This window comes from Podarcis tiliguerta (assembly GCF_965153285.1).
Source record: "Podarcis tiliguerta genome assembly, chromosome: 13".
Classification (NCBI taxonomy): domain Eukaryota; kingdom Metazoa; phylum Chordata; class Lepidosauria; order Squamata; family Lacertidae; genus Podarcis; species Podarcis tiliguerta.
The window spans coordinates 29,364,124-29,376,217 of NC_139546.1; the positions used below are offsets into that span (position 1 = coordinate 29,364,124).

The 12,094-nt window shown below is 39.0% G+C and overlaps 1 protein-coding gene across 1 annotated transcript; it reads right to left on the reverse strand.

The window, feature by feature from the left end:
- Positions 1-2,681: 2,681 nt before the first annotated feature.
- LOC310663373 (olfactory receptor 6M1-like) lies at positions 2,682-11,582 on the reverse strand (the record flags this gene model as incomplete). Its single annotated transcript, XM_083411186.1, has 2 exons — positions 11,524-11,582; positions 2,682-3,656 (listed from the first exon to the last, which is right to left on the reverse strand). The coding sequence occupies exon 2, from the start codon at positions 3,630-3,632 to the stop codon at positions 2,682-2,684; it is 951 nt and encodes a 316-aa protein (XP_083267312.1). The 5' UTR covers positions 3,633-3,656; positions 11,524-11,582.
- Positions 11,583-12,094: the final 512 nt, after the last annotated feature.

Sequence of the window (12,094 nt, forward strand, 5' to 3'; positions counted from 1 at the left end):
CAGTTCTGGAAAGTTAAGGAAGATGAAGTCTGTAATAACAGTTTGATTCTCTGTCATTGTTTCAAGGATTCCTGAGAGAAAGAAGTAGAACTGGTGGGTGGGAGGGGGAATTATTTATTATAAGACCTCACAAAAGTAAAATGATACAAAAATACAAATAAAATAAAATACCATGGAGTGAAATACAATATCATATAATAGCATAAAATGACAACTTGCAACTTATTTTTTTCGGGCACATAGATAATATAGCAAGGGATAAAAAAAGACAAAGAGAGGTAAGCCTGGTGACAGGACACACTCAAGGAAACACAACATAATCATATGTTCATGTTTATGTTTGTTGTTAAAGAATCATATTTAAAATTAATATTCCTGGAAGGCAAAATGAATATCTATGTTTCTGTGTGTGTGTGTGTGTGTTTCCTTTTTCTTCCAAGAGGGAAAAAAAAAGCAGTAAGCAGTAAGGCGAGGCAAATGGAGAAACAGAAGGTGAGCTGAATAACGAAAAAGGGAAAGGCAGATGAACAGCTGAGAAGCATAAAGTTCCCTGAATGGAAAACAGTGTTGTATTGAACTACGAGGGTAGGGGTACAGCTCACTGGTAGAGCAAATGTTTTGCATGCATTAGGTCCTAGATGCAATCCCTGGAATCTTAAATACATTTGAGAAAGGGAGCTGCCTGAAAAGCTGGAGAGATGCTATGTTCCAGTGTAAAGGTTGGTGGTAGGGTTACCGTAGTTTTTTTGTTTTTGTAAGAATATGCAAGATGCTGAATCAGTCACTGCGAGTTGATAAGATTTTGCTACCTGTAGTGGCCCCCAAAGGCTCTCTTCCTGCTAGCCTTGTTTTACCTTTGAGATCTATGTCTCCACTGTGGAAGGATGTGTGGAATTGGCCTCCACAGTCACTTATGGACGCACTGTTAAGACTGTGTCCATGGAAGACAATCTTACTTGGCTACGAGTGATTGCCAAAGGAGGAGGAGGAGGAGAGGAAGAAGAAGAAGAAGAAGAAGAAGACCTTTGAGACATTCATTGCTGTCCTTAACTATCCATATCCTTTATCAATGCCGCCCTTATATTCATCCCTGCATTATGTAACTTTATCCTGCTGTATGGAGGTTGCATATGGGTCATTCTGCTGGGGGATTCAAAAATTTTCTATTCAGATAAAAAAACTGAACACTCAACACCCATCCCACTTTGCAAAAAAATATTTTAAAAATAAATGTATTTGTAACTGACATGATATCACAGAAGATTTTAATTTTTATAAGGCATTTTGTGACTCACATAAATCATGCTCCGTGCTTCACAGGTGTTCTTTTACCATTAACCAAATCTTCAGCAAAAAAATCAGCTGCATTCCCAGGCGATACATTCTAAAGATGTTTGGGGACACAGAGAGATCAGAGGAATATTCATTTGTGTTCCTGCCATTGCTGTTGTAGAATTGGATTTGATCTTTTTGGAACCTCACGCACTTCAGAGGTACTCCAGAATAAGCTGTTTTAATAGCTTATTCAGTCAATAGAAAATCGGTTGTTCAGATGACCTCCCTGGTGCACATATGATAACTGACCTACAAGGGTTTCATATTCTTTCTAAGAGTAATTTCAGATGGTGCTAAACATACTCTTGCTTTCACTCAGCTACTACGGCTCACCAAACAATCCTTTAACAACTACACCCTTCCAGCTGATTAAATAAAATTTGCTCATAAAATGATTCTCATGAGACTGTCAGAATCACCACAGGGACTAAATAAAATGTTATGCAATACACTAAGATCTGGTGTGCAACATGTTCCATTAAAATTAATAGGATTTTAACATAATAGTCCTATGTATGTCTACCTAGAGATAAGCCCGTAGGAATGTGCATAGCAGGGATAGGGGACATTTTTCAGTGTAAGGGCCACATTATCTTCTGAGCAACTTTCCAGAGGCTTCATGCTGAATCAGTTGGTTCTGAATCAGCTGATTTCAGTTCAGGATTTGGGCTTTGGCTGAACCCAGTGCACAACCCTACAATAAATAGGTCATCTGGAAGCAACCTTAGTCCTAAAATATTCATTTAATTTTGACTTGGGTTTAACATTGCAATCCCACCACATTTTTTTTCCTTGTCTTTTTCCTCTCTTGGAGTTTTTAAAATTAATATACTGTATTTAAAGTACCGTACTTCTCATATTTCCATGGCTGCTAACACAATAAGATCCAACCAAGAATTGATTGATTGATTTATTGTGGCTAAAAATATATTGTCTTCAGCATTTCTACCCTTATTTTTTATTTTAAACAAAAATACAAGAGATGCTTTACAAATAATAGAATATCATCTTTTTGTTGGATGGTTCCATTATTACAGATTCTACAGAACATCTAAAAACAAATTTGAGAGAATATAGACATAGAAATTTAGAACATTTTTAATAATTTGAAATATGTTTTGTTTGCCGTAAAGTCTAGGATGCTGTGATGAAGAAACTTGGGTAAAATCCATGATCGGTCATAAAGCACATTGGGCAGCCTCAGGCCATTTACTTTTTCTCAACCTAAACTACATCACAAGGCTACCGGGGTGGAGGGATTAAAGTGAGAACCTTGTATTCTACAATTATCACCTTGAAGAAAATTAAGGGGTGTGGATGGAATAAATGTAAATTTACAGCCCTTTTCAATCTCCTTCTTTTCTTTTCTTTATGTACTTGTTAACTGAGTCCCTAAAAACTTCCTGGACTTTCTGGTTTCTAAATGTAAAGATAATGGGGTTGAGCAAGGGTGTCACTGCAGTTGTGACCAGAGAGGCAATTTTGTTGAAGCTCATAGAATTGGCTTGGGAAGGCCTAACATAAATGAAGACAGAGGTGCCATAGCCAATTGTAACCACGGTGAAATGGGAGGCACAAGTTGAGAATGCCTTCTGCCTTCCTGTGGCAGAAGGAATCCTGAGAATGGTGTTTATAATATAAAAGTAAGAGATGAGTGTCAGTAAAAGAGAACCCAGAAGAATGGGAAGTGAGACAAGGAAGTCAATAAACTCCACAAGGCTGATGTCAGTACAGGCTAAGTGGAGCAAAGGGGCACTGTCACAGAAAAAGTGATCGATCACATTAGGGCCACAGTAAGGCAAGCCTAACTTCATCACCGTGGGAACAAGTATGGAGAAGAATCCACTCATCCAGGAACCTACAACAAGATTGACACAAACCTTCCCACTCATGATTGTGCTGTAGCGAAGTGGGTAGCATATAGCTGCATATCGATCATAGGACATCATAGCCAGTAGAACATATTCAGAGGTGCCAAACAAGAAATAGAAATATGACTGACCCAGGCACCCATAGAAAGAGATGGATTTCTTTTCCAGTAGGAAGTTCTGCATCATTTTGGGCACCACTGTCAGAGTTGCAAAAATTTCAATGACAGACAAGTTGCAGAGGAAGAAATACATGGGGGAATGTAGGCGGTAATCAATTATTATAAGAGTTATGATTATGGTGTTCCCAATCATTGTTGCCATCAGAATGATGAAGAATATCAGAAAGAGGAGGATCTCTATCTCCCAAGGATTTGGAAAACCGGTTAGGATGAATTCAGTTACATGTGTTGCATTCTTCCTTTCCATGTTTCATCATATTTATCTCTCCACCTAGATAACGAGAAAGCATCTTGTTACAAATGGTATCGGAACCACCGTGCTACATCTCAGATGCCTCCAGACTGCCACCATTTCGCAGGACAGCCAGCTGACTGATTTCCTGGACCTGACTTTTACTGGCTTTTTCCTGCTTTGCTGTATGAGAGAAAATAAATAGCTTAAGGATAGAGAACCTCTGGCTTTCCAGAAGTTTCACTCCAACATCCAGTAGCCATGCCCATCATAACCAATAGTCAGGGATAATGGGAACTGTAGTCCAACAACAATGGGGGGGGGGCAGTTGTTCCTCATCCCTACCTTATCTTATGCTTGGTTCCCAGAAGTATATTCCTCAGTTGCTTATAACATTTAGGAATGTCTTGAGTCACTCATAAGAGACATAATGTCACAGAATGATCCTATTATTAAATGTATATTTTGACTTATCTCCAAAGAGCTCAAGGTGATGAACATCCCCCCCCACCTTTTATCTTCACTGTCACCTTTAGAGATAGATTAGGCTGTAAAATGGTTACTTGCCTCAATGCCACCCAATAAGCTTTGTGGCTGAACAGGAATTTAAATGCAGGTCTTCCTTGTCTAAGTCCAATACTAATCACCAAACTTCCAGATATTAGTTAGTGTATACATTCAGTTAATAGTCATAAATATCTTGTCAATACAAACATACACATTGCTTCATTGATCTACATTTAATTGCTGCTTAATTGATGACGAGTAGCTGGAAATGTCATTTGGAAAACATTGCACTGGGGTGATGCTAGGGCATACAAAAAAAAAAATTTTCTGTGGCAAAATGTTTAAACATGAAAGCCACTCATTAGACATGTGAATATTGGGTGAGGAGTTTATATGTGTGCTAGCTGGCCCCGATTGTACATTACTTGTATAAATGTACACGTGCACATTAAATCAAGCTTAATTTGTAAACTAGTCATCAAATTTCTCTGTTTGTGCATTTGATCCTGTGTACTATTATTTCTCTATTTATTGTGATATAGATAATGAAAGTGTCTGTACAACAAGTGCTTTATGCACACACAGTTCCAGTTTATAATGTTGCTCCAACACTAACTTACCTGCTGCATATGAAACAGTGTAACATAATGTCCTAATGTATGTGTATATGCACTAGCAGCATTTGTACATATAAGGCTAGAGAGGGCAAATTTCATATATTTGTGCTATAAGTTTTTAATATCAGGGTTTGCTTGCTGTTAAGTGGGTATAAAATTACACACTAGGACACAGGACACACTAGGACACACACTGCAGAGGTTCCCAAAATTTGAGAAAAGCAGGACTTCCGGAGGCGGCGCGACCGGTAATGGCTGCCTTCTCCGAGTAAGGAGAAGGGAGCTCCGCTGTAAACGGGTCGTCCGCTACGGCGAAGCGGAGACCCATTCAGGAAAACCACAGGTGGCAGAAGCCTGTGGTCTCGGGACCCGGCGGGCGCCAGAAGCAGCCCCCAAAACGTTGAAGGGACCCCGTAAGGGGCTCCGGATCGCGGAGGGGGTAGCGGCGCTGTGGGTCGTTGCGCAAACAGCGAAGTGAAGCCGCGTTGCTGTTGCCGGTCAGCGCTGTCCTTTCTTCCTGCAACTTTTCTGAATTTTGGAAACTACAACCCGTGAGTAAATTTGGACATTGAAAACTCTCTGAAACTTTTGTCAACTTTCTGAAACTTTTTGAGAACTTTCTGAAACTTTTAAAACTTTTTTAAAAAAAGTTGAAATTTGGCTGAAAACGGAGTGAGGATAAGCAGGAAGCCCATCTCCCGCTATACTGAACTTTAAGCAAAGAGCAGGAGGAGTGGAGACAAAAAGTTATGCGTTAACTAAATGCTGGCACCCTGTTAAAGCAGTTTTCTGAGTGAAAGACTTTGAGCTATTGACTTTTGCTGGTCATATTGGGAGTGCATTGATACTCTTCTTCTGTGGAACCAGTGGATTACAAAATAAATAAGAATCTCTGGTGCTGGAGCTGCCTGGAAGAGCACCAGTTTGCAACTTTGGATACATTGAATTCAGGTTTTGAAACATTCTGAGTTGGAACTGGATACTTTGAAACTGTTGCAGTCAAGGCACTGTAAGAAACACTGTTTTGCTTTAAGTTTTACTCTGCTAAAAATAATACATTGTGGAGGCGATGGACATGGATTTAAATTTACAAGTTTAACTTGGATTTGATCTTTTCCCTGAAGACGTACCAAGCTCCCTCTAGAGGATTTTGGATTTACAGCAGTGACTTTGTCCTACTTTCCCTTTCCCGGCCTCTGTTTGACTATTGTATCTGGGACTCTGCTTTCTCATGGGAACAACTTGGATTGACCTTGGATTACAGATAACTTTGGAATGAGTGGCGCAAGGAGAAGAGGAAGGACTAAACAAACAACTCTAACTTTATCTGCAGCCTCACAGCGCAGATCTTCTGTGCCGGCCTTGCCTTCCACTTTGCCTCCAGACATAGAGGCGGCCTCCCTAATACAGGCAGGGGAGGGAGAGACAGAGGAGCTGCACCTGGGAGATATGGCTTCAGGGACAAGTAGCTCTGTCTTGGAGAAAATTTTGGAGAAACTGGAGGCTCTGGACAAGAAGGCTGATTTGCATACAGCTAAAATTGAACAGAACACAGAAAGCTTGAATAAGCTGACTGGACAAGTTGCACGGAATGCCCAGTCTATTGGAGAATTAAAGGAGGCTGTAGGTGAAAATCGTAAACTGGCTGAAGATACTAGTCAAAGACTGGAAGAACTTGAGAAAGAAGTAAGACCACTCAGTAAACAAGTTGGAGAACATCAGATTTACTTTTCGATGACAGAACTGCGAAACAGGGAGACCAACTTGAGGATACGGTCAATACCAGAGGTGGAAGAAGATAATTTTATTGAATTTTTAACTAAGGAATTTGCCAAGTTTTGGAAGTTAGAGGAAAAAGACTTCAAAATCGTATCTGCTTTCAGGCTTGGCAGAGTCAGAAGGACAGAGAAGCCCAGAGATTGTTTGATAACACTGAGATCAAAGGAGGAAAGGGACAAGATTTTGGGCCTGCACTACGAAAAGTCACTAGACATTTTGGGCAAGAGAATTGAAATCTACAAGGACATTCCTAAGCAGTTGCTGGACCTTAGATCTAACTACACGGAATTGGCAAGACTGTTGAGAAGCAACGCAATTATCTTCAGGTGGGAGTTCCCACAAGGATTATCCTTTACCTACAGAGGGAGAAAGATCAAAATCAAAACAGTGGAAGATAGAGACAAGTTTTTGGGAGCACACGGAGAAGACCTCCACAAAGGACTTGGATTGCCAGCGCCAGAACTTCCAGGGGAGCCCGCCCCCTCGGATCCTCAAGGACCGGAGAACAAGGTACCACCCCAGAAAGAATAACCAGACCTATCCAGGATGTCTCTGCAGCTTTTGAGCTGGAACATAAATGGCTGTAACAGTCCCGAAAAAAGGTCTAAAATTTTTCATATTTTAAAAAAGGAACAATTGGACATTATATGCTTACAAGAAACACATGTGATTAGGCTCCATAGAAAGGTGTTAATAAATAAAAGGCTTGGTCAAGAATTTATATCATCGGATACAGTTAAAAAGAGAGGTGTGGTGATCTATGCAAAAGAGAGCCTTTCACCAAAATTTCTCTTTAAAGATGAAAGTGGAAGAATCCTCGCAATAGAAGTACAGTATCAAGGAGAAAAAATTTTGATATTAGGAATTTATGCTCCAAATGAAGGAAAATCGGATTTTTATAAGAAGTTGCACGAGACCATGCTGGATTATCTGGATTACAACAACGTCATCATGATGGGGGACATGAACGGGGTAGTATCAACAAATATGGATAAGTCACAGAACCAGAACATTACTAAAGAGGGAAGACTACCTAAGACCTTTTTTGAAATGACTGACAATATGGACTGGGTTGACATCTGGAGAGTTAGAAACCCCTTGGGAAGAGAAGGAACATTCTTTTCTGAAGCTCAACTGACTTGGACACGAATCGACCAAATATGGATAACTAGAAGTCTGGCACCTAAGGTGAGGAAGGTGAAAATCTGCCCTAAAACATGCTCCGACCATAACGCCTTGAGAATGGATATGACATTGATCCCAACCGGCTCCTTTAGATGGAAGATGAATGATGGCCTGTTTAGAGACCAAAGAATTGTAAAGAAGGCCCAAAAAACTTTAAAGGACTATTTTGAGATTAACTTGAACACTACGGTGGAAAAAAGAACTATCTGGGATGCAAGTAAAGCTGTGATGAGAGGGTTCTTGATTCAACAGAATTCTTTAAAGAAAAGACTGCAAAATGAAAAGAAAGATAAAATTCTGGAAAGTATCAAAGAGTTGGAGAAGAAGTTAAGATCTAACCCGAAGTCCCAACCGATTCTGAGAGAAATTAAACTTTATCAGGCACAATATTCCAAACTGATAAATCAGGAAATAGAATGGAAGATTAAAACAATGAAACAAAAAACTTTTGAATCGGCAAATAAATGTGGGAAACTGCTAGCCTGGCAGCTGAAAAGGAGACAAAGATTAAATACAGTAACAAACTTAGAGGTTGAAGGAAGGAACATTCAGAACCCGGGAGAGATTAGAAAGTGCTTCCAGAGGTATTTTAAAAAGCTATACACTCAAGGGCCACAAGATGAAATAGAGATTACACAATTTTTGGAGAGAAATGGATTAGCAAAGCTGTCAGAAGAAAATAGAACAATTTTGAATGGCAAAATAACACGACAAGAGATTGAACAGGCCATCCAGAGTCTGAAACAGGGCAAATCACCAGGGCCAGATGGACTGACCTCTAACTACTATAAGACATTGAAGGATTATTTGATACAACCTTTGTTGGAGGTCAGTAATGAAATAATGGAGGGGAAGAAGGCGCCTGAATCGTGGAAAGAAGCATTTATCACATTGATTCCAAAGTCAGAAACTGAAAAGACACAACTCAAGAACTACCGTCCCATCTCCCTTTTAAATGTGGATTACAAAATATTTGCAGATGTTTTGGCACGAAGATTTAAGAAAGTTTTAAGTGAGATAATCCATAAAGACCAGGCAGGCTTTCTCCCGGGCAGACATATGTTTACTAACACAAGGAACATCATAGACATATTGGAACTTTTACAAACAAACATAAACACTAAAGCAGTTTTAATTTTTATAGACGCGGAGAAAGCCTTCGACAACATATCTTGGAAATTTATGAAGGGGAATTTAAAAGAAATGGGAGTGGGACGGGGGTTTGAGAACGGGATTGAGGCAATATATTCAGAACAAAAGGCTAAACTGATAGTTAACAATGTGGTTACAGAAGAGTTTAAAATTGAAAAAGGTACACGACAAGGCTGCCCGATTTCCCCATTACTGTTTATTTCGGTTCTGGAAGTGCTCCTGAATATGATTAGGGGGGACAGGTTGGTGGAAGGGATTCAGGTCGGAGCGAAACAATATAAACTTAAAGCTTTTGCAGATGACCTAGTTCTGACATTACAGGAGCCGGAGTCTAGTTTGAAAAGAGTACTACAACTGATTCAAAACTTTGGTCGAGTGGCAGGATTTAAGTTAAACAAGCAAAAAACTAAAGTTTTGGGGAAAAACTTGACAGATACTGAGTTGGAACAGCTTCAGAAAGAGACAGAACTAAATGTGGTTAAAAAAGTTAAATACCTAGGGGTAAACATAACAGCAAAAAATCTGAGTTTATTTAAAGATAATTATGAAAAATGTTGGTCAGAGATTAAGAGAGACTTGGATAGTTGGTCAAGACTAAAACTTTCTTTGTTGGGCCGAATAGCTGCCATCAAGATGAATGTATTGCCAAAAATGTTATTTTTGTTTCAGACACTGCAGATTGTAGACAAGACAGAGTGCTTCCGGAAGTGGCAGAAAGATATCTCTAAATTTGTCTGGCAGGGCAAAAAGCCCAGAATCAAATTTAAAATATTAACAGATGCGAAAGAAAGAGGGGGCTTTGCCATGCCAGATTTAAAGTTGTATTATGAAGCTGCAGCTTTCTGCTGGTTAAAAGATTGGTTACTTCTTGAAGATACGGATGTCTTGGATTTGGAAGGTTTTAATAACGCGTTTGGATGGCATGCATATTTATGGTATGATAAAGCTAAGATAAATAAGGCCTTCAAGAACCATATTGTCAGAAAATCAGTTTTTAATGTCTGGACAAAATATAAAGACTTACTGGAGAATAAAACTCCGAGGTGGCTGTCACCCCTGGAGGCTAAGGCTCGGAAAAGAGCCAATATGGAGGCCAACTGGCCAAAATATTGGGAGATAATAGAAAAGGATGGTGACAACTGGAAATTGCAGAGTTTAGAAAAGATGAGAGACAAAGTGCGAGACTGGTTACAATATGCTCAGATTAAAGAAGTGTTTAAAAATGACAAAAAGCTAGGATTCCAAGTGGAAAAGTCAAAGTTAGAAACTGAACTGTTAGAACCTAAGACTAAGGTACTTTCAAGAATGTATAACTTGCTGCTGAAATGGAACACACATGACGAAATGGTAAAATCAACAATGATAAAATGGGCGCAGGACATTGGGTATAATATTATGTTTGAAGATTGGGAAAGGTTGTGGACCTCTGGGCTGAACTTCACTGCATGTAATGCGTTGAAGGAAAATGTGATGAAAATGATGTATAGATGGTACATGACCCCTGTTAAACTGGCTAAAATATACCATTCGTCTGATAGCAAATGTTGGAAATGTAAGGAAAATGAAGGAACATTTTTTCACCTCTGGTGGACCTGCCCTAGAGTGAAGGCCTTTTGGGAGAAGATATATAATGAATTAAAAAAGGTGTTTAAATACACCTTTACTAAGAAACCAGAGGCCTTTCTCCTGGGTATTGTAGGCCAGAGTGTGTTAAAAAAGGACAGAACATTCTTTATGTACGCAACAACAGCAGCAAGAATATTAATTGCCAAGAATTGGAAAACTCAGGAGCTACCCACTGTGGAAGAATGGCAGATGCAACTGATGGACTATATGCAATTAGCCGAGATGACCGGCAGAATTCGAGACCAGGGAGAAGAAAGGATGGAAGAAGACTGGAGGGAATTTAAGATTTATTTACAAAAATATTGTAATTTGGCTGAGTGTTGAATTGGATGCCAGCGCAGATAATTGTCTACCATTAAATTAGATTTAAGGCTGAATTATATGTCAAACCAAATTAAGATTATTAATTAAGATGAGTTAAATGATAATTTGTTTGAAATAAATTTAATAATGATGTAAGTGTATGCGGGAGGTGTGGGGGAGTCCCATGTAATAATTGAGAGATGTTAAATGGACAATGATAAGTTGTGCTTATCTAATATATGCTTTATTTGAAAACTTCAATAAATATATATTAAAAAAAAAAAACAAAATTTGAGAAAAGCATTAACTTCCTTTGGAAACCTCTTTACTTTTGCAGCGTGTTCTTCCAATCCAGATATCTCCCTAACCTCAAATAAACAAGCAGTAGTAACTGGTGAGTTACATGAAGAAGGATGGGCAGCTACCATTTCGATCAACCAAACCTTTCCTTCTGATATCTACGTTAAGACATCAACCCCACACCTCAGGATGCTAGTGCCTCTTACATTTACTTAGTTGGGAGGCAGGGAAGCCCAGTAATTTTGATGGGCTTTGCCTCCAACTACTTGTCTTCATGATGGCAGTCTGCCAGAGATTGAATCTTAGAATATTTACATGCAACTCATTACATGGAAATGTGGTCTGCCATTGAGCTATATCACCTCATATGCTGGTATGAACATCAGATAGAGAGATAGAGAGATAGAGATAGATGATAGATTTTTGTAATTACTCACTTTCTTGTTGACTGAGTTATCCATGCTTACATGTCCATCAAAGAAGAAAAATAAAATTGTTTGCAGTATGATGGCTACTGCCAGACCATTATGGACTAGTTCTTGTAAGGAAAATCATACGAGTTAAGTGTTTCCTATAGGTTCTGTAATAACAGGTATATGAACAAGTTAAGCACACAATAAAAAGGACAATAAAATAAGTTTAGAATTTAGCATGTCGGCATTTCTTGTTAAAACATGGACAGTTAAGTGCCATAAATCCATGAGTTTTGTGTGAAAAGGAGCACTAAAGTTCATCTAAATCTAACATTTATTTTTATCCACTAGCTATCTAAAACCCCTTGTGTCTAGCTATGAATCCTGCTAAGAGTAAAGTCTGTTCTGACTTCCATAAAGCACTAGAGCACCTTGCTAAAAAGACTGATTCCAACACCAAATGTTTTGAAAAACTAACCTATTTGACTTTAAAATTAGTTCCTGCAATGGGAAGGGAAATGGCAACCTCAGCCCTTCTTCCTGTCTCTCCATATGCATCAAAAGATGTCTATTCAACCCCCACACAACCTGAATA